At 28.0% G+C, this 26,986-nt stretch overlaps 3 protein-coding genes across 3 annotated transcripts; 1 reads left to right on the top strand and 2 right to left on the bottom strand.

Annotated features, from left to right (window-relative positions):
- Positions 1 to 854: 854 nt before the first annotated feature.
- LOC111634836 (calreticulin-like) lies at positions 855 to 3,448 on the bottom strand. The gene is made up of 6 exons (XM_023379670.1): positions 2,891 to 3,448; positions 2,509 to 2,613; positions 2,225 to 2,428; positions 1,976 to 2,070; positions 1,313 to 1,522; positions 855 to 1,247 (listed from the first exon to the last, which is right to left on the bottom strand). The coding sequence occupies exons 1-6, from the start codon at positions 3,003 to 3,005 to the stop codon at positions 870 to 872; spliced, it is 1,107 nt and encodes a 368-aa protein (XP_023235438.1). The 5' UTR covers positions 3,006 to 3,448; the 3' UTR covers positions 855 to 869.
- Positions 3,449 to 9,695: 6,247 nt separating this feature from the next.
- LOC111634833 (calreticulin-like) lies at positions 9,696 to 14,392 on the bottom strand. Its single transcript, XM_023379667.1, has 9 exons — positions 13,986 to 14,392; positions 13,604 to 13,708; positions 13,320 to 13,523; positions 13,071 to 13,165; positions 12,408 to 12,617; positions 12,085 to 12,342; positions 10,244 to 10,336; positions 10,038 to 10,160; positions 9,696 to 9,746 (listed from the first exon to the last, which is right to left on the bottom strand). Exons 1-9 carry the CDS (start codon positions 14,098 to 14,100, stop codon positions 9,711 to 9,713), a joined length of 1,239 nt encoding a protein of 412 aa, XP_023235435.1. The 5' UTR covers positions 14,101 to 14,392; the 3' UTR covers positions 9,696 to 9,710.
- A 390-nt stretch (positions 14,393 to 14,782) lies between these two features.
- Positions 14,783 to 26,561, top strand: LOC111634834 (RING finger protein PFF0165c-like). Its single transcript, XM_023379668.1, has 8 exons — positions 14,783 to 14,974; positions 15,139 to 15,244; positions 16,582 to 16,650; positions 18,264 to 18,328; positions 18,515 to 18,617; positions 23,285 to 23,412; positions 24,160 to 24,255; positions 25,829 to 26,561. The coding sequence occupies exons 1-8, from the start codon at positions 14,882 to 14,884 to the stop codon at positions 26,123 to 26,125; spliced, it is 957 nt and encodes a 318-aa protein (XP_023235436.1). The 5' UTR covers positions 14,783 to 14,881; the 3' UTR covers positions 26,126 to 26,561.
- The last annotated feature ends 425 nt before the right edge of the window (positions 26,562 to 26,986 follow it).

The raw sequence follows: 26,986 nt of genomic DNA, 5'->3' as shown, positions 1-26,986 counted from the left end.
GGTCAAATATTGCCTAAACCAGATGATTTTGCAAACACTGAAAAAATGTTCACTGATGTGATGTGGCAAGACCTTGAAAATATGGTGGATGATTGAGTTTCCAACCCAGCTGCTGCAAAATGTCTTCTTACTGGTATGTGGTTTAGTGTTATCTTGATGGAACAATACTTCCTTCCTGACAAATTTCAGTAATCCTTTGCAACCAGATTATCAAGTATGTCATAGTAGCTATCACTCTCAGTTGTTTTGCCTGACAACATATAGTGATGATAAATGATACCTTGACAATCTCAGAACACACAGCAGCACCTTTTGTTGTTCAAAGCTCACTAAGACTTGGTGGATGGCTGTTTGCTGGGCAACACATAGGCATGTAGGCAACACTCAGGTAGTTGGATTGTCATAATAAATCCACTTCTCACTGCAGATCACAAGTAACCAAAGAAGTGAGTAGTTCAGATGCTGATTCAACAGTGATGTGCACTTGGAAATTCAATCACACTTGTGTTAAGTCAGGATGTGTGTGTGACACTCAATTTATGTTTGTGTATTCGATACCTCACTAGATCATCATCAATCAATCTCCTGTGGTCATCCAGGGCATGGTTTGTCTTCAGTGCTGTAGTTTCCAGACCTGAACTGAACGAACCAATTTCTGACAGTGAATTCAGATGGTCCATTGTCACCATCAACTTTTGCCATATTTTGACAGTCTGCTTCACAGAGAATCTGAGTCAATACTCATACGACCACCGATCTTTTTTTATTGATTTATATTGGCATTTTTGCAAACTTTTTTGAAATTTACAGTCTTGGAACACAATTTTATTATGTCTCTTTTGCATCACCAGTTGAAAAAAGGTGTTTTTTTAATTTCTTACCCTATCATTATCATCTACAGACATTTTTACAAATGCTTTTTGATGGCAGTGACTTTCTATTTGACCCGATATTATTATATGTTTTAAAATTACAAAGATAAATGTTACCTGCCACAAATCAAAACCAACAATGCATATTTCTTCATAGCTGTAAAGAAGCGGATCAGCAACATAATCTGGATTATCAATTTCAGGATGGATCCATGGTCCTTTATAATCAGGATTATCGATCTGTTTTGGCTTCCATTCACCTTTGTAATCTGGATTATTAATCATTGGAGGTTCCCATTCTCCATCCATCTCATCATCCCAATCTTCTGGTTTCACTGCTTCGGGGTCAAGAATATATTCTGGTTTATCCCAATCCTTGATGAAAAAAATTTATTAAAATTTATTTATTTTAAAAAGACAATTAACTTTCAGTTATATACCTCTGGCTTTTTATCTTCTGGATCATCAATCATTGGTCGATCATCCCAGTCTTTAGGTTTTGTTGCATTTGGATCTTTAATTCTTCTTGGTGGTAGAAAGTTCCAATCATTCTCCAAATCTCCACTTGCTACTTTATCGTTATCAATTTTTACAATATATGTATTATCAGGTTTCACAATTAATGTATATAAATGTGTATATTCATCATCCTAAAAATTTAAAACAAAAATTAACAAATAATGAATATGATAAAATCCTCATAAATATGGAATTTCATTCTATAAAACTGGCATGAGTACATAACATTATTATGGAATAAATTTTTAACATGGCTCTACGAAAACTAATGTTCTATGGGGTCTTTCAGGAAAAAAATGTATTTAATTTTATGTTTTGATTTTACCTGATCTATAGTTTTTATCAGATACACTTAACTATATATTTCTTTCTGTTATGCAATTTAATTCATAAACAACTAGAATAAATTTTCACCATCTTTAAATGAAGCATTTTATTTAATTAACATCTTGAAAAGATTTTTAAAAAACATATTCTACATTATCTGTGATAAATTCCTCATTTTTCTACATATTTTTCTGATGAAATTCAATTAATTCCTTAATAATATCATTTATAAACCATCAAATCCTTTAAATACTTACTTTGCATCTTATATCTTTTTCAATCAACAGATTCCTTCCTTTATAATTAAATATCACATGAACTTTCTTAGTTGATGGACCACAAATATCAGGTCCTATTATTAATAAAAATTGAAAAGAACAATTTAAGATTTATTTATTTCATTCTGCATTTTTACACACAGAAAATATTTTATAAATTTAATTTTTAATGCTTAGAAAAAAAAAACAATTTTTCCACAAATTTTATTCACCAAAATAATCTCTTACCAAACATGATGAGATATGGACTTTCTCCATGAAGATCTTTCTGATCTATACTGCAATCAAATAGTTTTAAATAACCACCACCACAATCTATATTCTGTTCGTGTTTAACCGTAAACTGTATAACTAGCACGTCGTCTTTGTTTGAGAAAGGTTCGAATTTAGCCGAGAGACCGTAGAATCGGGCGTCCTCGGACGTCTGTAAACCTATTTTAACAAAAATTTGCAGCTCATTTTTCACAAATTTAATTATTAAATTAAACAATTAATATAAATCGAAGACATACCTTTACTTTTCTCAAAATCACCATAAAATTTTCCATGAGTTAATATAAATTCACCCATTTCATTTCCTTTATGTTCAGACTGAACCCATCTTTCTTTCCAGGCTTCTGTATATTAAAAATTTATGATTAAAATACTATAAAAATAAATTGTTTTTTTAATATATTATATTATATACAGTACTATGCACAGACACACACAGTATAATGTAATTAGACATTTAACCCCTGTAAAAGTCTCTTCCTTACACAGCACATTCAGTTAGAGGAGAATCAAGTTATAGGAGAAGTAATTTTCAGAGCGTTAATTTCGGAATTAAAATAATTTCTTATTCTGAAACTTGGAAAGAATTTTTCATTGAAAAAAAAGTGAACGTTCTCTCACCTCCATCGTTAAACTTTTCGTGAAAGTAAACCTTTTCACAGTTTATATTGACAAATAAAGCAATAACAAGTATTAGAATCTTCATAATATCCTGTCGAAGTGTTTTTCTATCCATTTAAAACCTTCAGAATTCCTCTCAACACTTACACTCCTCTTCGAATGAGATCCACAGAGGCTATTGTATTCACTCAGCCAAATGTAACGCTCTGATTGGTGGAGAATAGATAGGAACGATCCAGTTATGACGCGAACAATTTTTAAATTAAGTAATCCAATAACAATCGCGTTACGAAGTTGGGAGTAACCTAATAATAAATAACGATGTCCGTAATTCGTAATTAACCCGTGACGGAGAATTTTTAATTAAAGGAAATCGTCCAATAAACGAACTTATTAGATATGACGTAATATACATATATATATATATATATATATAATATCGGAGTTAAAAAAAATTGTTCGACGCTACTTATACGCATGCGTAACAGACGGATTTTTATTAAAAAAACCAGTAACGGTTTATTGATTTATCTATAATTACAATCAAAACATTAAAAATTATTTAATTTTTAGAGTTGACGTATATTAATAAAATCCACAAATCTTATTTAATAAAGATAAATCTTATTATCGAAAATTATTCGCGATAACGATTTAAAATTATTTATTATTGGTCGGACGTTTGAATAGTTTTAAAAATTAGCCAATAACAATGCATTTATTATTAAAGTATTATTTTTAAAGAAGAAAAGAAAAGTAGCTCCGATTCGTCAATATTTTTTAAATATTTAAAAACCAACCAATAGAAATATTCTTCGTCAAAATTTGAAATATTTAAATCTATTGTTTACCTTTCCACTTTCTGACATTGTTCTCTGTTGTAACATATATTAAAAATTGGGATAAAATTATGGAAGAAGTTATACAAAACCCTTGTAAGCATCAAATAGTGAAAACTATTAGTTTAGAAAAGTTTTTGGAGGAATTTAATGAATGGAAAAAAGTATAAGCTCCTGCATCCAATTGTTAATAAATTAAATAATTTAGAACTTCCTAAAATATTTTTTAAAATTTTCAACTATAATATCATAGTAGAAATTTCAAAAACAGAATAATAATAATTATATAGAATTTAATAATTTAACAATATGTGTTTATTGTTTTCAGGCTGCCAATCTAATATTAAAAGAAAATATTATTTTAAAAGAAGAAATAAAAGCTTTAGAAAACAAATTAGATGCGGCAGAAAAAAGAGAGGATCTCAATTTAAAAGGTTAACTGAGTGCGGTGTTCTAAGAAAGTTATGCATTTTTGTGACTGGAAATCTTAAATAACAACCTAATTCAAACTAACAATTGGTCTTGTAATTTTAATCCTTAATGGTTATTAGGCAGTTACAAAATGAAGACAACTTATTAAGAGAAGTGTACTGTAGTTATAATACTGAATAATTTATTGTATTCATTGAATACAGCGATAAAGATTTCATCTATACATTTATCTTTTTATTCATAAGATGTGGCAGTTCATCCCTGTTATAGGGACTTACAGAAGTTAATATTGTTAATTTTTCACTTTTATTAACAAATTTAGTTTAATTTAATTAACACAATAAATTATTACATCACTTTATTCGATAGACATTTTTTTTCTAGTTTTTAACATATACAAAAATGTATAGTGTCTTCCAATTACTGTTTTTTTTTTCTGTTAGTACAGTATGATATATGTTCTTTTCAGTTTTAATCAGTTCTAAGAAATTAATATCAAATTTCTTTCTCAAATTACTTAATATAATACTTTTCATATATGTTTCAGAAAGTTCATAATATTGTATATTTCACAATTTTTGTTAATTAGTGTAAATTGAATAATTATAAATTTAAAATGTAATCTAAGCTACATAAAACTCTTAAGTCTTATATAAAAGATTTCTCCTCAAGTAATGTCTCTATTGGATAGTTAATATACCTTGATAAAAACACATGATCTAGGTTTATTATATGTAGAATACTGAGNAAAATTTATACAGCAAAACCAAACAACCTTCCCTTTGGCTGATTTCATCTTGAATGGATTAAGGCGATTTTGGCCTATGTTGTGTTTAAAATTAAAATATCTACTTTGCAGATAATGAGTAACAAGTCACATCTTATCTGCATATTCATTTTGAACATAATTTTTTTTTTTTATTTTGTATATTTTATGTTCAAAATGAATATGCAGATAAGATGTGACTTGTTACTCATTATCTGCAAAGTAGATATTTTAATTTTAAACACAACATAGGCCAAAATCGCCTTAATCCATTCAAGATGAAATCAGCCAAAGGGAAGGTTGTTTGGTTTTGCTGTATAAATTACCTTGCACCCTGATGGGAAAAACAATTTCTTCTGCAGATACTGTACATTAAGCTTTGAACTTGTGAAAAATTAATCCATTTCTATCAAAAACAATATATCAGATTAATTGGTTCTTTTATTATTAGTGATGCAGTATTTGTCAGTCTAGTAACATTTTTGCAATAAAAGCATTACATTTCTGATTCTCGGTGCACTTGCTAAATCCAGATTTTCCCAAGGCATCCTAAGTCAAATTTGTGAAGTAGTGAATATTTTTTTAATTAAAGAGTTAGGACATTAAGTAAAAAATAAATAAAACAAGTATTTAAGATGATAAATAGATGTAATTGAACAAATTCAATTAATTTTAGTGGGATGGATGAGCCTGTTGATCACCACACATTTTATCAAATCTTGGAATCAAACTGGACACAGTCATCCACATTGATTTTCGTGCAATGCTTAGTTTTTATCACAGCTACCAAATAAGAAGTTGCAAATGGAATTAAGATTCTCTGAGCTTTACCATTCAGAAGGGATATTCATCTTTTACTGATATCCAAAATTCAGTTGGGATTAATATGTTGTCGCAAGAAAACTCAATACGATTCTCTTCTGCAGCATTAAATGGATCTTGAATTCATACAATTTATCGATATTATCATATTGAAAATATTTCTCAAACCAGGTGATAAGCTGTGATAAATGTTCTTCAAAAATAGATTTTATACCTCGAGAGAAATCAACTCCTATTGGAGGTCAAAAACTGTTGCAACAAGGGAAAACATCCTTTCTTCTGTCTTCATTTATTTTTCTTTTCCATAGTTTTAATTTTTTTTTTTAAAGGTGCATGTTACTTCCCTGCAGGGAGAGATTCAGAGCATTCAGCTTTTCAAAAATATCACATAAATATGCTAGTTTTACCAAAAAATCTTCATCACAAAATTTTGTATGGAAAAAGATCACACGATCCAATTGGAATATAAATGGAGATATGCATGACTGTTTATTGTAAACTGTATGCTATGTCTGACCCTTCAATTGCAATATCTATGTCCAAGAAGTGGACCCTGATGGGGCTGTGTTCTTCCACCTCAAGGAACAGCCCATACAGATTGTCATTCATTGCGTTAACAAACTGCCTTAGATTCAGTGTTGTCCTCCAGAAAATAATGATATCTATGTATCTTTTGTAAAGGAGTATGTTGTGGAGGAAGTGGAGTAAGGGCCTGCTTTCCAATTGTCTGACAACCAATTCACAGAGGTCTCCAGAAACTAAACTGCCCATGGGAACTCCTCTACTCTGTGTGTATACAATCCCATTAAATTGAAATATAGAACTATAACACACCAAGTGGGCCAATTTAAGTACATGTTGGTGCATTGCTTTATCGTCCACTCTTGTAAACAGGAAATCCCTGAGAGCACAAAAATATGGATGGGTACAATGACCAAAAGTCCAACACCATAATGTACAGTACTGTACATGGGGGGCGGTGATCCCTTTGCGGTGTTCTAATAGTTCTGCTGGACTGGAGATGGCAAATTGATATTCATCCAGCTGTGGAGTAAGCAGGTTATGTGCAGCTTTCTCCAACTTACTTGTAGGAGCTCTAGCCTTGTCAACCACCAGATGTAGTTGTTGCCCTTGCTTTTGTGTCTTGGCAAAGGCAAAAAATTTTAGGGACATCAGGAGCATCCTTGACACTGCCACTCATATCTAGTTTTCTGGCCAGCTTTGTATTGGCAAAACGTTTAACTCTAGAATGCAACTTATCTATCCAGCCCTCATCTACCTCTGTACATAATACCTCAATGCGATCCAATCATATGTTTGGTGTTTCATAAGAACAAAGACTTTGGCCTTGTCTGCTCTGACCAATGTAACTCTGTTGAGATGTATCCATTTACTTGTGCACCTTATCTTTTCTGTAAGCTCCCTAAGTTCTGCTGATTCACTAGTCTTTTTAATTCTGAATGATGCCATCCATCTATAATATTGTTTTTGTCTATCAAAGGCCTAAGGGCCAGTCAACTTCAAAATATACTTCAGAGCCAGTTAAATTTAAAACTTAATGTATATTGAAAATAAACATATGTACAGTTACAATTAAAGTTCACATATAAGAATTACAAACATTAGATATTGACAAAGTTGAAGGTAATCATCCACTGCAACAGGTCCGTCGGAAAAACACCTTGCGATGTACAAATTCAAAGTCCACAACAATACAACAAGATGAGGCAATCTTCTAAAACAGCTTAGGCGAACTAAGGTCAGCGTGAGTTCACTTCCAATGTCCGAAGTAAAACTCATCTTCCCGCCAGAACTTAAATGCTTTTATAGGATTGAAACAGCATTGGATTCCACCAATCAGCATTTACCAGCTCTATAAGACGTCCGCCGATGGTCTGATGTCTTTTAACCAATGAGCGGTTGAGTTTTCAAAATGGTCTGATCGCCGTTTCTATGGCGACAACGGTCGTTCATAAAAAGGCGGGAAAACTGAGTGCCAGACGACTTTTCCATCCCGACAGGGCCTTTTTCTGATAGACAAAAAGAATATTAACAGGACATCCAAATCCAGGATGTAAGATCTTACAGCATCGTTCATGGAAGGTGGAGGAGTGAATGCTGGTCATATCTCAGGACTTACAAATACCAGGGTTTGTCAGGGAAGTCATCCCACATCACAAATGGACAATCTTGCTGTCTGCATCTCCTAAGTAGTTGAAAGCACAGAATCCACTGTAGTTTCTTGTTGTAATGCTTCTTCATGTTGCATCTCAGTCTATCTTGTATGTTGATAAGTTTGGCATTCTCAATTGCTAACATCCTCGGGTCTTGATGGAACAAAGAATTCTCAATGTCTATAAGCCTTGACAATTTAGAACAGACCAATTTCCTGGTTCATTTGATAGCTCACTTTGTTACAGAGAAGTTAATTTCCTGGCGACAGGCGAATATGAAATATTGACATGGGGAACACCCATTTCTCTTGCAAATCATTAAAAAATCTGGCCTTACTTAGGTCTATCACTACTTTATGATAAATATTCTGTAGTGATGCCGGATAGAGTTTAATTGCACAACACACTGGGATGAATATAAAAAGTGCGACTCACATTAACCAATTAACCGGTGTGAATACAAATAACATTTCATGATGAATGTTTTCGTAACCCCTTCTGGGCTCTTCTTCAGGCTTCTTTTTTATTCAAAACAAGATGGCAGTTAACATTTGAATATAAATCAAATGGTAATAGATTTTGGATACCGCATGTCATGCATTCCTCTTAAGATGTTTAAATAAAATTTAACAATAGGATGAGTTTGAATGTGCATGTGTTCCACTTAACTGGTATGAATAAATATTCACAATTGTAAATTGGTTAATGTGAGTTGCACTTTTTATATTCATTGCAGTGTGTTGTGCAGTTAAGTAAGTTAATATAAAGTTTTATTATATTGCTAAAGTTTTTTTTCAAAATTATACTATTTAGGGGAATAATGGTCTGAATCATATTGTTTTGACAGTAGCTAAAGTTAATTATACAAGCAAAACATTTAAAGTATAAAGTTTAATTTTAAAAAATTCAAAAATCTACTGGGTATATGTATATATTTTATATGTATGTATGTGTATGTATATATATATACACACACACACACATATATATATATATATATATACACAAATCCCTTTATAGTAATATTTAGCAGAACAAGAAAAAATATTGTTATAGCAAATTTTTAAAAAAGTGTTTTTTATAATCTCCTTACTCATTAACTTTGTAGTTCAACAATGTTAAGACAATGTTAGAACAGAAATATGTACTAGAGGAAACTAATAATAAAATCAATTAACTTTTTCTAAAGCAATTTAATCTGGTTTCCTCTGCTGTTTAGTGTTAAAAGTCATCAAAAATTTTTGCTGAAAATTTAATGTTTCAGCCAAACAAAGCTAAAAATGATAATTAATTTTAAGTACTAAGTGCAATTTTTGTAATTTAGCACCAAAATATTTTGTTAAGTCTGGCAACCAGCTCTCATCCGTACTGATGCCTACTGACTGCAGGTAATGTTTGTGGGTAGAAATTGCTATATGAAGAGAGAATCATATTTTGATTCTAAAACCAAATGATTATGCAATAAATTGATAAATTAAATGCATTATTTTAGTGAGCATTTTTTTTACTATATTCAGTATTTTCCTTTTTCTACAATGATAATAAATTAAATTTTATCATTGTAGAAAAAGGAAAATACTGAATATAGTAAAAAAAAATGCTCACTAAAATAATGCATTAAAGTGCAATAAATCTCTATTTAGAGGATATTATTCAATCACATTAACAAATATAATTCCTTATGCAATTCATATAACAATTTCTCAATAATAATAAGCTAATATCAATAATCACTATAATGGATGGCCTTTATTGTAAATAAGTTCTTACTCTATTAACTTGAAAAATCAGTTTTTTTTTTTTTTAATTTTCAACTTGTTAGTCTGTAAATTGTTATGAATTTAGTATGATATATGTGTATTGTATCTGTCATTGAATAATATAATGTATTTTTTTTTTTTTAATATTCTATTAGTGAAAATTGAATAATAATTAAACAATAAATTTTGAAATAAAATTTTGATATTTGTGAATAGTTTTCACTTTTTTCACAAATATAACAAGTTAGCCAAATATTTTCCAATGAAATGAGACATTATAAAACTAAAAGATTAGTTTTATAATGTTTCACATTTAATCCAGACTATTATTCTTTGAAAGATTCACAGTAATACCTCAGAACTGGAATCATCGTCCTCATCCTCATCATCCTCATCCTCTTCTTCAGTACCTGGCTTTGGTATTGTATCTTGTCTATTTTCTTCATCAAGTAATTGTTTCATTTTGTATTCAGCTTCCTGTAATAATATAAATAAAAGTAACTATTATTAAAATACCATGGTTTCATTAATAAAATTTTTTTATAACTATAATTTATTACCCTGAGATTTTGCCAATCTTCCTCTCCAATTTTTTTTGCATAATCAACATCATTTGTTATAAGTATATTATCAAATATTGTTCCAGATTTTACCTATAGAAAATACACTTTCATCAAATTTAATGTCTCTTAAATGTTGCATTTATCTTATGGAAAATATCAATAATTATACAGTAGAGCATTGATTATCCAAATCAATTGGGGACTGGGGTTGTTCGGAAAATCGATTTTTCGGATAACCGATTATGTACGAAAAATTACATTATTAATATAGTATATTAGTATATCCCAATAATAGTATATTAATATATCTCATGTTGCTTCGTGTTGAATTTTTGTCAATGTTAAGACTAACAAAAATTTTTATAATAATAATCATGGCTATTGTATCGTTAAAAATTATTTCTTTATTTTGTACAATCAAAATAAATATATTGAAAAATATAAAAACAAAAAAAAAATTATACTTTAGAAGTTAATCTAGTATCAAAAACGTTTGATTCAGCACAACACAGTCTGACTGGGATGCTTTTGGTTAACCAACGTTTTGGTTGATTGGCATTCGGATAATTGATGCTCTACTGTATTCTCTTTTCTCAAACAAAAATATAAGAATAATTTTCATAAATAAATTTATCAGGAAAATTAGAAAGTCATTATCTGCACCCTAATTTTCAGTAAAGTGATTTTTTGTGTTATGGATAATACAAAAAAATTAATCAGAATAGTATTCCCCATTGTTAGCTATGACTCCAGACCAATGTTCAACCAGCTTTTAAATGCTCAGTTTGAAGAAAGATGGCTATTTGAAAGCAAACAAGTCATCCATATTACTTTTTGCAACTTCTTCATGGTCAAATATTGCCTAAACCAGATGATTTTGCAAACACTGAAAAAATGTTCACTGATGTGATGTGGCAAGACCTTGAAAATATGGTGGATGATTGAGTTTCCAACCCAGCTGCTGCAAAATGTCTTCTTACTGGTATGTGGTTTAGTGTTATCTTGATGGAACAATACTTCCTTCCTGACAAATTTCAGTAATCCTTTGCAACCAGATTATCAAGTATGTCATAGTAGCTATCACTCTCAGTTGTTTTGCCTGACAACATATAGTGATGATAAATGATACCTTGACAATCTCAGAACACACAGCAGCACCTTTTGTTGTTCAAAGCTCACTAAGACTTGGTGGATGGCTGTTTGCTGGGCAACACATAGGCATGTAGGCAACACTCAGGTAGTTGGATTGTCATAATAAATCCACTTCTCACTGCAGATCACAAGTAACCAAAGAAGTGAGTAGTTCAGATGCTGATTCAACAGTGATGTGCACTTGGAAATTCAATCACACTTGTGTTAAGTCAGGATGTGTGTGTGACACTCAATTTATGTTTGTGTATTCGATACCTCACTAGATCATCATCAATCAATCTCCTGTGGTCATCCAGGGCATGGTTTGTCTTCAGTGCTGTAGTTTCCAGACCTGAACTGAACGAACCAATTTCTGACAGTGAATTCAGATGGTCCATTGTCACCATCAACTTTTGCCATATTTTGACAGTCTGCTTCACAGAGAATCTGAGTCAATACTCATACGACCACCGATCTTTTTTTATTGATTTATATTGGCATTTTTGCAAACTTTTTTGAAATTTACAGTCTTGGAACACAATTTTATTATGTCTCTTTTGCATCACCAGTTGAAAAAAGGTGTTTTTTTAATTTCTTACCCTATCATTATCATCTACAGACATTTTTACAAATGCTTTTTGATGGCAGTGACTTTCTATTTGACCCGATATTATTATATGTTTTAAAATTACAAAGATAAATGTTACCTGCCACAAATCAAAACCAACAATGCATATTTCTTCATAGCTGTAAAGAAGCGGATCAGCAACATAATCTGGATTATCAATTTCAGGATGGATCCATGGTCCTTTATAATCAGGATTATCGATCTGTTTTGGCTTCCATTCACCTTTGTAATCTGGATTATTAATCATTGGAGGTTCCCATTCTCCATCCATCTCATCATCCCAATCTTCTGGTTTCACTGCTTCGGGGTCAAGAATATATTCTGGTTTATCCCAATCCTTGATGAAAAAAATTTATTAAAATTTATTTATTTTAAAAAGACAATTAACTTTCAGTTATATACCTCTGGCTTTTTATCTTCTGGATCATCAATCATTGGTCGATCATCCCAGTCTTTAGGTTTTGTTGCATTTGGATCTTTAATTCTTCTTGGTGGTAGAAAGTTCCAATCATTCTCCAAATCTCCACTTGCTACTTTATCGTTATCAATTTTTACAATATATGTATTATCAGGTTTCACAATTAATGTATATAAATGTGTATATTCATCATCCTAAAAATTTAAAACAAAAATTAACAAATAATGAATATGATAAAATCCTCATAAATATGGAATTTCATTCTATAAAACTGGCATGAGTACATAACATTATTATGGAATAAATTTTTAACATGGCTCTACGAAAACTAATGTTCTATGGGGTCTTTCAGGAAAAAAATGTATTTAATTTTATGTTTTGATTTTACCTGATCTATAGTTTTTATCAGATACACTTAACTATATATTTCTTTCTGTTATGCAATTTAATTCATAAACAACTAGAATAAATTTTCACCATCTTTAAATGAAGCATTTTATTTAATTAACATCTTGAAAAGATTTTTAAAAAACATATTCTACATTATCTGTGATAAATTCCTCATTTTTCTACATATTTTTCTGATGAAATTCAATTAATTCCTTAATAATATCATTTATAAACCATCAAATCCTTTAAATACTTACTTTGCATCTTATATCTTTTTCAATCAACAGATTCCTTCCTTTATAATTAAATATCACATGAACTTTCTTAGTTGATGGACCACAAATATCAGGTCCTATTATTAATAAAAATTGAAAAGAACAATTTAAGATTTATTTATTTCATTCTGCATTTTTACACACAGAAAATATTTTATAAATTTAATTTTTAATGCTTAGAAAAAAAAAACAATTTTTCCACAAATTTTATTCACCAAAATAATCTCTTACCAAACATGATGAGATATGGACTTTCTCCATGAAGATCTTTCTGATCTATACTGCAATCAAATAGTTTTAAATAACCACCACCACAATCTATATTCTGTTCGTGTTTAACCGTAAACTGTATAACTAGCACGTCGTCTTTGTTTGAGAAAGGTTCGAATTTAGCCGAGAGACCGTAGAATCGGGCGTCCTCGGACGTCTGTAAACCTATTTTAACAAAAATTTGCAGCTCATTTTTCACAAATTTAATTATTAAATTAAACAATTAATATAAATCGAAGACATACCTTTACTTTTCTCAAAATCACCATAAAATTTTCCATGAGTTAATATAAATTCACCCATTTCATTTCCTTTATGTTCAGACTGAACCCATCTTTCTTTCCAGGCTTCTGTATATTAAAAATTTATGATTAAAATACTATAAAAATAAATTGTTTTTTTAATATATTATATTATATACAGTACTATGCACAGACACACACAGTATAATGTAATTAGACATTTAACCCCTGTAAAAGTCTCTTCCTTACACAGCACATTCAGTTAGAGGAGAATCAAGTTATAGGAGAAGTAATTTTCAGAGCGTTAATTTCGGAATTAAAATAATTTCTTATTCTGAAACTTGGAAAGAATTTTTCATTGAAAAAAAAGTGAACGTTCTCTCACCTCCATCGTTAAACTTTTCGTGAAAGTAAACCTTTTCACAGTTTATATTGACAAATAAAGCAATAACAAGTATTAGAATCTTCATAATATCCTGTCGAAGTGTTTTTCTATCCATTTAAAACCTTCAGAATTCCTCTCAACACTTACACTCCTCTTCGAATGAGATCCACAGAGGCTATTGTATTCACTCAGCCAAATGTAACGCTCTGATTGGTGGAGAATAGATAGGAACGATCCAGTTATGACGCGAACAATTTTTAAATTAAGTAATCCAATAACAATCGCGTTACGAAGTTGGGAGTAACCTAATAATAAATAACGATGTCCGTAATTCGTAATTAACCCGTGACGGAGAATTTTTAATTAAAGGAAATCGTCCAATAAACGAACTTATTAGATATGACGTAATATATATATATATAATATCGGAGTTAAAAAAAATTGTTCGACGCTACTTATACGCATGCGTAACAGACGGATTTTTATTAAAAAAACCAGTAACGGTTTATTGATTTATCTATAATTACAATCAAAACATTAAAAATTATTTAATTTTTAGAGTTGACGTATATTAATAAAATCCACAAATCTTATTTAATAAAGATAAATCTTATTATCGAAAATTATTCGCGATAACGATTTAAAATTATTTATTATTGGTCGGACGTTTGAATAGTTTTAAAAATTAGCCAATAACAATGCATTTATTATTAAAGTATTATTTTTAAAGAAGAAAAGAAAAGTAGCTCCGATTCGTCAATATTTTTTAAATATTTAAAAACCAACCAATAGAAATATTCTTCGTCAAAATTTGAAATATTTAAATCTATTGTTTACCTTTCCACTTTCTGACATTGTTCTCTGTTGTAACATATATTAAAAATTGGGATAAAATTATGGAAGAAGTTATACAAAACCCTTGTAAGCATCAAATAGTGAAAACTATTAGTTTAGAAAAGTTTTTGGAGGAATTTAATGAATGGAAAAAAGTATAAGCTCCTGCATCCAATTGTTAATAAATTAAATAATTTAGAACTTCCTAAAATATTTTTTAAAATTTTCAACTATAATATCATAGTAGAAATTTCAAAAACAGAATAATAATAATTATATAGAATTTAATAATTTAACAATATGTGTTTATTGTTTTCAGGCTGCCAATCTAATATTAAAAGAAAATATTATTTTAAAAGAAGAAATAAAAGCTTTAGAAAACAAATTAGATGCGGCAGAAAAAAGAGAGGATCTCAATTTAAAAGGTTAACTGAGTGCGGTGTTCTAAGAAAGTTATGCATTTTTGTGACTGGAAATCTTAAATAACAACCTAATTCAAACTAACAATTGGTCTTGTAATTTTAATCCTTAATGGTTATTAGGCAGTTACAAAATGAAGACAACTTATTAAGAGAAGTGTACTGTAGTTATAATACTGAATAATTTATTGTATTCATTGAATACAGCGATAAAGATTTCATCTATACATTTATCTTTTTATTCATAAGATGTGGCAGTTCATCCCTGTTATAGGGACTTACAGAAGTTAATATTGTTAATTTTTCACTTTTATTAACAAATTTAGTTTAATTTAATTAACACAATAAATTATTACATCACTTTATTCGATAGACATTTTTTTTCTAGTTTTTAACATATACAAAAATGTATAATGTCTTCCAATTACTGTTTTTTTTTTTCTGTTAGTACAGTATGATATATGTTCTTTTCAGTTTTAATCAGTTCTAAGAAATTAATATCAAATTTCTTTCTCAAATTACTTAATATAATACTTTTCATATATGTTTCAGAAAGTTCATAATATTGTATATTTCACAATTTTTGTTAATTAGTGTAAATTGAATAATTATAAATTTAAAATGTAATCTAAGCTACTTATGTAGCTTAGATTACATTTTAAATTTATAATTATTACTCTTAAGTCTTATATAAAAGATTTCTCCTCAAGTAATGTCTCTATTGGATAGTTAATATACCTTGATAAAAACACATGATCTAGGTTTATTATATGTAGAATACTGAGGTAAAATGTTATTTTATTCTTAAAAGTATAACAAGTAAATAATTACTATTGAAATATTACAAAATTAGAGCATTTTTTTTAAACATTAAATGACATTAAATTTCTATTTAAAAGACTGAAGATTATTTTTTTTATTTTTTATAAAATCATATCAAAATTTTTAAAATCACATTATATTATTGTATTAAAGATAATTTCATTTGGTATATATATATATATATGAATGCATTTTACTTACCTTATATATTACTATATATGCTTGAAATAAAAACACAGTTTCTTAAATATACTTAAAGAATAAAATTTTGTTTCTGGTTACAGAATTTTTCTTCAATATTGTATCTGTCTATTTATTTATTGTCTACACAAATATATATATATATTCCAATAGAATAAAAACAAATGGTTCTTACATATATGTTGGCTTAAGTTTTTATAATTAATAAACATTGTGTGTATCATTTTAATTTAATTTTGTTTTACATATATTTTTTAAAATTTCTTTTTATATGTTCAATTTATATGTTTAACTTCAATTTTTTTTTTATATTTATTTAGAAATAGCCAAAATATCATCGGCAATGAATAGTTTACACGAGACTATTGGCAACTTAATTCATCTAGAAGGTTTGTTATTTACATGTTATTCATTTAACATAATCCTCAACTAACATGGAGTGGTCTGAAGACCATTAGGGAATTTAATTTTTCTGTAAGTTTCCTATTAGCAGAGAAAATTATCCTGCCCTATATCTTTAAATGAACTTCCTGTCTGCCAGTTTAAAAGTAGCATATGTAGTAATCTGTAATAGTTTACATTTAATTCCAGTTGTTTTCTTGAGTGGTCTCTGAGACTGCTGCACATAAGTAACATTACTAGTTGGACTGCAATTTGAAAAAATTGTAGACCTATAAATTCCCACTGTTGTCCATCTGTCTTTCCTTAATCTTGAGAATGGTGTTAGATAGATAAAAGTCAAGACCAGTTATGGGAAACTTAGGGGCAAGAGGTCCTGATTAACTGTATATGAATTTCCAGTCTAGACTGGAGTCACATGATTTCAATTCAAAAATTTTCCTCTGAATGGAATTACATAGATGATGGCATGACTGTTGTTATCAGGAAAAGTATGAAGTACAGAGGCAAGACACTACTAATTTGAGATGGAGAACATATACAAGGGAATTTTTTTTTTTAAACTCTGGTGGCCCATAAAACAAAGACAAGTTTAAATAACAAAATGAATTTATTACCAAAAGTTAGGTACAAACATGGTTACTTTTTGACATAATCTCCATGAAGATTGAGAAATTTGTCATATCTGCAAACGAGCTTTACAATCCCCTCTTTATAGAATGTTGCCTCCAGTGACTTGAGATGGACCTTAACATTATTTTGAAGATCATCATTAGTCTCGAACATCCTCCTAGCTACGTTTTCAGTTCAGGAAAGAGGTGGAAGTCACTTGGTGCTAAATTGGGGCTATATGCTGGGTGTGCTAAAGTTCCAAGCTGGATGGAAGTCTTCACACACCTTTAATATGTGAAGACTTCCACTTCTTTCCTTCTCCAGTGACTCCAGATAGGATTGTAAAGCTCGTTTGCAGATATGACAAATTTCTCAATCTTTACAGTGATTATGCCAAAAGGTAACCATGTTTGTACCTAATTTTTGGTAATGAATTCCTTTTGTTATTTACACTTATCTTTGTTTTATGAGCCATTGGAGATTGAAAAACCGCCTACGTATTTTAAATTAAATAAATTAAAAATATGATTGAAAATTGCAGCCCGGCATTGTGACGATTTCACAATAAATAATTGTTTGTTTTTCAATCTGTACGTCTTAGCTGTGGCAAAATAATGTGCAGACTCTGCAGACACAGTTAAGATATATTATTTGTACAAAATAAATTAATTTTATATCAATATTACTAATGAGAAAAGAAAAAAGATTAATAATTCTGAAAAAATTCAATTTAATCTTGTATAATCAACAACAAAAGTTTACTAGTTCTTATCTTTCAAACTGAATAAGTCCTTTTAATTATAAATGATGCAATCCTCAATACAAATTAAAGTAAGCTATCTGTGAGACTGCACCATGTTACTTAAAAAAAATTATCATGTTAGTTAAGGGTTAATAATAATATGAAAAAAAAAGAATACCTAAAAATTTAAATTATCATAAATATATATGTTACAGTTTATGATTCATATAATGTCTTTTTTATTATTAGATGAGAATAAAAATATGAAAGCTGAAATATCTTCACTGAATATTGAAAAAGAAAAAATTGAAAAAGTATATTACAAAGATTTAATATAATTTTAATAATAAAATTTATCATATATAAATAAGAATTATACTTGTTCAATAATATTAATGAAAGACTTTTTATTATTATTATTTAGTTTAAAAAAACTTTATTTTCATTTTTATAAAAAAATTTTACTTTTTAGTTTTAAAACTGTTCATTTTATTTCATAGCTTCATATTGAAAATGAAAAGATATTCAATCAACAAATACAAGAATTAACAGAAAACTTCAATTCAGATATAAAAAATATAAAAGAAGAAAATGAAGAAAATAGTATGTTTTTTTAAAGATATATCATTATACATAATATGATTTAAATATTCATAATTTGTTACTCTTTCCACTTTGCCTGCATGTTTTAGAGCAGGGGTCGCCAACCTGCGGCTCTTTTAATGCATAATTGAGGCTCTTTTTAAATAAGTAAATAATATACATATAACAAAATAAAATTAAAAATTTTATTTTGTTATATGTATATTATTTTTTAAAAGAAAATTGTATATATGTATATAATTTTTAAAAGAAAAAGATAAAAAAATATTAGTGACATTTATGAGTTAAGAGACTTTCTAATTTCACTAATCACTTATCATTTCACTGTCAGAGTAAGAATATTATAAATATAAAAGCATTTATAAAGAACAGAACATCTGGTTGCAATTATCAAGTGTGGGGATCTGAATCCTAGCTTTCAGTATGTTTACATTATTATTTTATAACGTCACATCGTAACTATAATCTCGTTAAATAACAGTCAACTTTTACACCTGGAAGTAAAACCTCTGTTAAGTTCTCAGGCCTGACAAAGATGCTTTCTCATCACCTCAACCTAATATCTTGATTTCATCTGTTCAATACAGAACAGAACAACAAAGTTAGGAGGGTCGCTGCCGTTCCTCTGATGGAGATAGTCATTACCCAGCCCTCTAAATAAAGTCTTCAGTTCCAAAGTCATCACGTCCGCGAAAACTGAACTTATTGAGTGCCCAAGTGTTGGATTACATTGAACATTCTGTCTTGGATTATTTTCATTGTCAACGGATTTATTAAGTGCCTTGTTGGGATTAAAATCGATGAGTAACGTCATCATCCATCAACCTATCAACCACATTCCAGGTATTTATTGCCACGCGCATTTACTATAAACTCTCTCTCTCGAGAACCACGGAACAACTTTAACCCCATCTATTATATATCTAATAATATCTATTATTAGATATATAATATCCATCTATTATACATCAGATATAATATCTATTATATCTGATGTATCTAAACTCTATCATATTCAAATCAATATATTGTATGTCCTGTACAGTAGACCCCTATAGCACTGTTGATAATTCCATGTTATATGAATTCCATGTTGTACGAGTCACTTAGATTTTACAAATATGTGAGCCATTCACAGCCCGGCACATGTATTTGTGAAATCTAAGTGACTCATACAACATGGAATTCATATAACATGGAATTATCAACAGTGTTATGGAGGGGTCTACTGTATTGCCTATCATTACCAATTAAACGGTTGTTATGTTAATCTAGTATCTGCGTAAGTCACTTCCAGTGCGCTGTCTCTCCCTCCATCCGGAACCTGATCGCTCCATTATGCAATTGTTTGCGTGACTTAATTTGGAGGCACTGCAGCTTCCGTGTCAACCGAGGCACGGTGGTGTCCATCCTGACAGGGCATCGAAGAAGTGCCGATTCCCTGGTCACACAAGATTTAGATGACACAAAGTGTAAAATTAGACTATGCTCCTGAGAAATGTTTATTGTACTGTAAATAGAAAGATTTCCTTATTTTCATGACTGAAAAAGCAGATGTTTGTCCCTGGAATTTGTGACACTTCTTATTTTGAATTCTAGTGTTGCTCTTGTGTTGGTAAGTGGTCTAAGTTTTCTGCTGTTAGTTTTGTGCTCTATTGGATATTATCTTTTATATAGAAGTTATTCTACTGTTTTATCAAGTAAGTTTATTATAATCATATTATTTCCAGAGAATATTATCTATTTGTTTTCAAGATATAAAAAAATGGGTTTTTAGATAATTTTTCTTATTTGTTAGATTAGAAATTCTACTTTTTCTAATTAATATGGTTGAAAAAAAGAGAAAAGTAGAAGAAAATTGAGAATTTAGAAGAGAATGGACTGAATCCTATGCAGTTCTTTCAAATTTAAAAGGATTCCCAGTGTTTAAAATGTCAAGAAAAGTTTTCTAATAACAAAAAATGTACAAAGGCATTTTTTTTAAATAAACAAAGCATTTGCAAACACTTATCGAGAGGGAGAAGAAAGAAGAAAAGCAGAAGAAATTCAATGTAAAATGAACTTAAGTAAAGATACATTTTCAAATTGGATAAAATCAAGTAACAATACAATTAACTACTGCTAGTTGTGTTACTACTCTAGAAATAGTGAAACGAGGAAAGTCATTTACAGATGGCGATTTTGTGAAAGATTGTTTTATTAAAATGTCTGAATATTTTTTTTTGTGATTTTAAAAATAAAACAGAAATAATTGCTAAAATAAAAGACATGCCATTGTCTACTAAAACTGTAAGAGACAGCAGAACTATTCATATGGCAGATGTAACTAGTCAGCAGATTACAGATTTAAGTTCAACACCAGGATTTTCTATTGCCTGTGATGAATCTTGTGATGTGAATGATATTGCATAGCTTGTACTTATTTGTAGATATGTTAACTCTGACGGACCTCAGGAAGAGTTACTTGATTACTGCCACTTACAGGACAAACTTGAGGTGAGGATATAGAATCTGCTGTTACCAACTGTTTAAAAAGTAAAAATATTGATATTAATAAAATAGTATCAATTGCAACTGATGGAGCACCAAGTACCAAAGGTGAAAAGAAAGGTTTTGTTTCTATGTTTAAAAAACAAATTATGCATGACTTTTTTTCTTTTCATTGCATAAACCATAAAGAGGTACTTTGTTTGCAAACTTTTCTGAAGGAAATAACATTAGTTATGGACTGGTTGTACAAATTGTGAACAAAATAAAGGCAAGACCACTATATCATTGGCAAATTTGTGAACTTCTTAATGACGTCAATAGCCAATATTCAGATTTTTTTTTACAGAATAAAGTTAGGTGGCTTTCCAGAGGAGCAGTGCTAGTGTGATTTGCTGCTTGCATTGAAGAAATAAAATTATTTTTAAAGCAAAAAGATCTTGAATACATTGAGCTCAATAATCACGAAAGGTTACAAAAATTTTATTTTATGGTACAGTATGGACTACAGTATTTTATTACAGCACCTTTAAGCAAAGCACAAATAAACCCATTGTAACAAAAAAAAAAAAAAAATGTTTTAGGTTCAATTTTCAAAAATATTTCATAATTCAAGTTGCTGACTTGCAGCTCCATAAGTATTATTTTGGTAAATATAATTCCTAAAATGGCTCTTTACGAAAAAAAAAAGGTTGCCGACCCCTGCCTTAGACATTAAATAAATAATGAGTAAGATACAGACTCTAATGAGTAAGATTTGTTGTTATCTAGCTGTCCCACTGCAGTTGCTTATAAGGATAGGCCTATATATCTGGATTAGACCACCAACAAAAATTCCTGAGAATCTGATCTGCTTTCAAATCTAGGTTGTTCAAAGTGGCAGGCATATATTTAGTCACTTAGGAAAAGGTTGCTCATCCCTGATCTATGTAGGAACCACAATAAAAAACTTTGAGCTGGCATGAGCTGCACACAAGAGAAAAAAGAATGTAGATAAATCACAATTCATTCAGCATTTTTACCTCCCCTATAGTTGACTTATGTTGAAACTGTCCACATTAATTAACACGGTAAAAATTACAAAATTTTTTGTCATTTTGAACATGTTTCTATCTTTCTTTGAAAATTTTTAAAATTAAAATAATTTTAAAAATATTATAGAAATACAAACTACTGAAGAATACTTATTATCAAGCCCAAAATGTTTTGTTTTTTCTTTTGGTAAATTCACTATCAATAATAATGAAATTGATAAGCACGGTAAAACCTATCCAAAAGCAGAACCTGTATAAAACAAAAACCTGTCTAAACAGAAAAAATATTTGGTACCATGTAATTCTTGTTTATATAAGTTTTACTGTACATCCTGATTATATTAGGGGGAAAAAAATCAAAGTAAAGAGTATTTATGTATAATCAAATTTGAAGTTAAAAATATTCAATTTTAATTGCTTATGAATAAGAACACATTAAATCTGGAATTTCAACATAATTTGATCTTTATTTTTGTAGATATTTTAAAAATATTAATTTTCATAAATTGGCTATCTTTTACTGTATGTTTTACACTATATATAATTCAATTTCTTGATGTTTATTGTACTTTAATCTATATCAATTTAAAAGAACTAAAGATAAGAATATCAGGTTATTTACATTCTCATCATTTTTGTTTTAGATTCAAGTATAGTTGAGAATGTTAAATTTATATTCATAATTATAGTTATTTTCAAATTAAATAATTTACATATATCAATATTTGAATAGAATGTTTCTTAAATTTATGAAGATTAAATTTAAAAGTTTGTTAAATATTAAAATGAGTTAATATGTAATTTTGAAATACAAATTTACTTCATTTTATTTAGACATATTTAAAAGTATGATAATATTCATTGTAGATAGTGTTTTGAATAAAATATTAATTTTGTGTTATTAATATAATTAACAAAATTAAATACTTCAATATTAATATATTAATATGAAATTGTTCTGTATTATGTTATTTAAAATTCAAAATTTTAAAATATGTAAAATTAGATTAATAAATATTCAAATATTTCTAAATTAATCTGCAAATGTTAAATGTAAAACAGTTCAGAAGAAATATTTGCATATTTTAGAAAATTCATTTTATATTAAAAATGCAATAAACATTTGAAAATTAATTATATTTTCAGAAAAAAATATCCATTCAATGTATGAAAAAAAATTAAAGGAACGAGATGATGAGTTAAATGCGATAAATACAAAATTTACCAAACAAATTAAGGAAAAAACAGACAGTATTGCTAAATTAGAACTTGAGGTAAGAAACATATGTCAGTATGTATTATAAACTGTTAGATCTAAATTATAATTTGTAAATTACACTAATATTTTGGAAATGTTTTCAATTTTATTTAAAAATTCAGTAAAATCAATATTTCTGATTTAGATTTTAAACAGAATCCAGATTTATAGACCATAACTATGCTTAATTCATATTTCATATCAGTTTATATAACATTACAATTTAAAATAATTTATATTTGTAAATAAAAAAAATATAAAAACAAGTATAATGTTTTAAGTTAAGTATATTAAATTCAAGATGTTTTTACAAAGGAAAAAAAATTATTAAATATTATAAAGTTAAAAAAAACATACAAGTGATATTAAAATGTTTCTTAAAATGTTCTTTAATGCCTTTTTATGTGAATTTTTCTCTTGAATCAGTAAAATTGTTGTCATCCACTCTATGTATTTAAGTTAATAAACATACAAGTGCTATGAAATAGGCTATGTTTGGGCAGTTCTATTTAAATGTTTTAAAAAGCTTGTAAACCAGTATGAGAAATGTCTAGAGAAACAAGGAAATTATTAAAAATTAATTCAAAATTTTTTGTACATTTCTTTTCCTTGTTTAATAATAATAAATTGTCTTTACTACTTTATTTAGTGAGTAAGCAGAAAATCAATTTTACATCTTCCAAAAGTCTGAAGTTGCAATGAATAGATTAAAATTAGAAATATTAATGTATGTATTCTAAGTCAATTATATATAATTTTACAGTATGAAGGCAAAATTACAAAACTGAAAGATCAGTTATTAAAATCAACTAAATTAACTAATTCTGAAACAAATAATATTCAAGAGATTTATAGACAGGTAAGTTAGATAAATATAGTACTTAAAAATATTATATGTATATAAATTATAAATAATAATTACAAATAAACTAAAAGTTAAGAAATTTTTAATGAAAATTTTTCATAATTTATTATTATTTAAATATTTCCGGTTTTATGCATAATTTTTAAAATTTTATTTTTGCTTTTGGGAGCTGTAAACTTCTGTATGATTTTATGTAGCTCTTGTTAGCAAACTTATTTCTTATAATGAATAAATATTTATTTTTTCTTATATATAATGAATGCAAAATTAAGTAAATTGGCTGAGAAACTAAAAGATAAAATTAATAATTAGCTATAGATTAAGCTTCTGTTTGTGTATTTAAAACAAAATTAAATAAATTATATGTTTTTACTGTTAAAATTATTTAATCATTTTGCTTGAAATTAAGTATTTTTTTTCTAATTTAAATATATATCACTCTGATGAAGAATCAGAATGAGTAACTTATAAAATTGTTAATATTGAGATCTTAGGATGCTTACTGAATTTTTTATAATTAAACATTCATTAAGCATTTGGGTTTCAAATAAGAGGTGCTTATGATAATCTTACAAAAGCCAAAAATAAAGTTTAAAATTATGAATAATTATAAGTTAATAATAATAACCATAAATTTTATAAATTGCCAGTATTTTTATCTGGAGAAATGATCTAAATATTTTAAAAGCATTAAATTATTATAGTTTGAAAGTTATTTTAAAGTTATTATAGTTTTGTAATTGTGATTGAAAAAGAAATTTAATTACATTTATAAGCACTATATCAGCTTTTATTTGTTGTAAGAAAAGCCAATATAGTGCTTATAAATTTAACCCAACACTAGGCAAGAAGTGTATTACTGAAAAATTTAATTATTAAATTTTTGGCTCTTTCTGCCTTATGGGTTCAGTCAAGTGGTAAAGCATGAAGCCTAACCAACTGGTGACATATCTGGAAGAGACCACCTATGAAAAAATTCCTGAAGTTTTTAACTACTAAGATTTGATTCACAGGGAAGTAGGTTGATGCCTTAACCACTTTGGTCATCTGGCTCTAAGTCAGAATTTTTACACACATTTTAGATATTTTCATACAGATAATTTTATCAGTTTAGTAAAAATTTTATAATATTTGATATATAAAATTTCTATATATATATTGAAATTTTATGACAATCCAGATAAAAATACAACTTCTGTATCCTTCAAATATTTCTTTAAATAATATTATTATTTATATATTATCATTCACAAGCAAATGAATTCAGATTACTTTTTGATATACTGGTATACATAGCCAATGTGCAAAAATTATGCAGAGAATTAAATATTAATAGTACATAAGTAATAGTAATAATACATAACTTATTTTGTTTATTGATAGTTACAAAAGTTTCAAGTTTTGAAAATAAAACAAACATGGGAATTTTATTTATTTTAAAACATCTAAATGAAAATGATTCATTCTTGATAAATTTTTCATAGTATGAAATAATTTAAATAGTTTATTAATCTATAATCAGTAAATTTTCTTATGTATATATGATTATTTATAAAATATCTGACAGAAACAACAACAGATGAAACAGAAATATGAAACAACCATATCCATGTTAAATGAAGAACTTAATAAACTGAAAAATCAAACTTCCACTAAAATATGCAATTCAAATTTGACAGATGAACTTAAACAAAATACATCAAGCGAAAGCAAGAGCATAAATATAAAAAGCATAGCAAAAATCTTAAATAATGGAATAGTATCAAATGGAAATCCTACAAAAAATACTATGGAAAATAAGGGAAATGCAAAATCACTCAGTAAGAAAAGAAAGTTATTTCAACCAGATAAATCTTATTTATAATTTGATATACTCATAAATTGACATTATTATTTGGGTTTTGTGTTACAATAAAATTTGAATAGTTTTGAGTCTTAACTAGCAGCTCATTACAAAATGATAGATTTAATTTTTGGATAAAAGATTTTTCTACTTAAATTGATTACTGTGTACATTTAAGTTAAAATATTATTGAAGGATTTTCTTGTTTATTTTTAAACTATTTTTTGATTGTTACAAATTCTGGTCATAATTCTGTTTTTGTATGGTGTGATGGAATAAAAAAGACTTTTGCTACCACCAGAAATTAATTAATTACTAATTTTATTCAACAACAAAATTTAAATTACATAAAGTATAAAAGTTATTCACAAAAAAATGAAGAAGATTCAATTAATAATGCCAAAATATACATTACTCTTTGTTCTTTAAGCATAGTTTCTTAAAATATTATGAACCAAAAAACCTGAAATGGAGTTTAAAAAATTNTTGAGCCTATATATTTTAAATTAAATAAATTAAAAATATGATTGAAAATTGCAGCCCGGCATTGTGACGATTTCACAATAAATAATTGTTTGTTTTTCAATCTGTACGTCTTAGCTGTGGCAAAATAATGTGCGGACTCTGCAGACACAGTTAAGATATATTATTTGTACAAAATAAATTAATTTTATATCAATATTACTAATGAGAAAAGAAAAAAGATTAATAATTCTGAAAAAATTCAATTTAATCTTGTATAATAAACAACAAAAGTTTACTAGTTCTTATCTTTCAAACTGAATAAGTCCTTTTAATTATAAATGATGCAATCCTCAATACAAATTAAAGTAAGCTATCTGTGAGACTGCACCATGTTACTTAAAAAAAATTATCATGTTA

Source organism: Centruroides sculpturatus, unplaced genomic scaffold (genome assembly GCF_000671375.1).
Source record: "Centruroides sculpturatus isolate CEXI.00-Female unplaced genomic scaffold, Cexi_2.0 scaffold852, whole genome shotgun sequence".
NCBI lineage: Eukaryota > Metazoa > Arthropoda > Arachnida > Scorpiones > Buthidae > Centruroides > Centruroides sculpturatus.
Note: the sequence above shows the minus strand (reverse complement) of the source record. Positions and strands in the feature narration are given on the sequence as shown.

What these genes read in the sequence shown, in the direction of transcription:
- LOC111634836 (XM_023379670.1), bottom strand. Translation starts at nt 3,005, where the DNA reads ATGGATAGAAAAACACTTCGACAGGATATTATGAAGATTCTAATACTT. An exon ending in CGAAAAGTTTAACGATGGAG is followed by an intron (nt 2,614 to 2,890) that starts GTGAGAGAACGT and finishes TTTAATATACAG; the next exon opens with AAGCCTGGAAAGAAAGATGG. An exon ending in CAGAAGATAAAAAGCCAGAG is followed by an intron (nt 1,248 to 1,312) that starts GTATATAACTGA and finishes TTTTTCATCAAG; the next exon opens with GATTGGGATAAACCAGAATA.
- LOC111634833 (XM_023379667.1), bottom strand. Translation starts at nt 14,100, where the DNA reads ATGGATAGAAAAACACTTCGACAGGATATTATGAAGATTCTAATACTT. An exon ending in AAAAAGATATAAGATGCAAA is followed by an intron (nt 12,618 to 13,070) that starts GTAAGTATTTAA and finishes TTAAATTTTTAG; the next exon opens with GATGATGAATATACACATTT. An exon ending in CAGAAGATAAAAAGCCAGAG is followed by an intron (nt 12,343 to 12,407) that starts GTATATAACTGA and finishes TTTTTCATCAAG; the next exon opens with GATTGGGATAAACCAGAATA.
- LOC111634834 (XM_023379668.1), top strand. Translation starts at nt 14,882, where the DNA reads ATGGAAGAAGTTATACAAAACCCTTGTAAGCATCAAATAGTGAAAACT. An exon ending in CAACTTAATTCATCTAGAAG is followed by an intron (nt 16,651 to 18,263) that starts GTTTGTTATTTA and finishes TTTTATTATTAG; the next exon opens with ATGAGAATAAAAATATGAAA. An exon ending in AAAAAGAAAAAATTGAAAAA is followed by an intron (nt 18,329 to 18,514) that starts GTATATTACAAA and finishes TTTATTTCATAG; the next exon opens with CTTCATATTGAAAATGAAAA.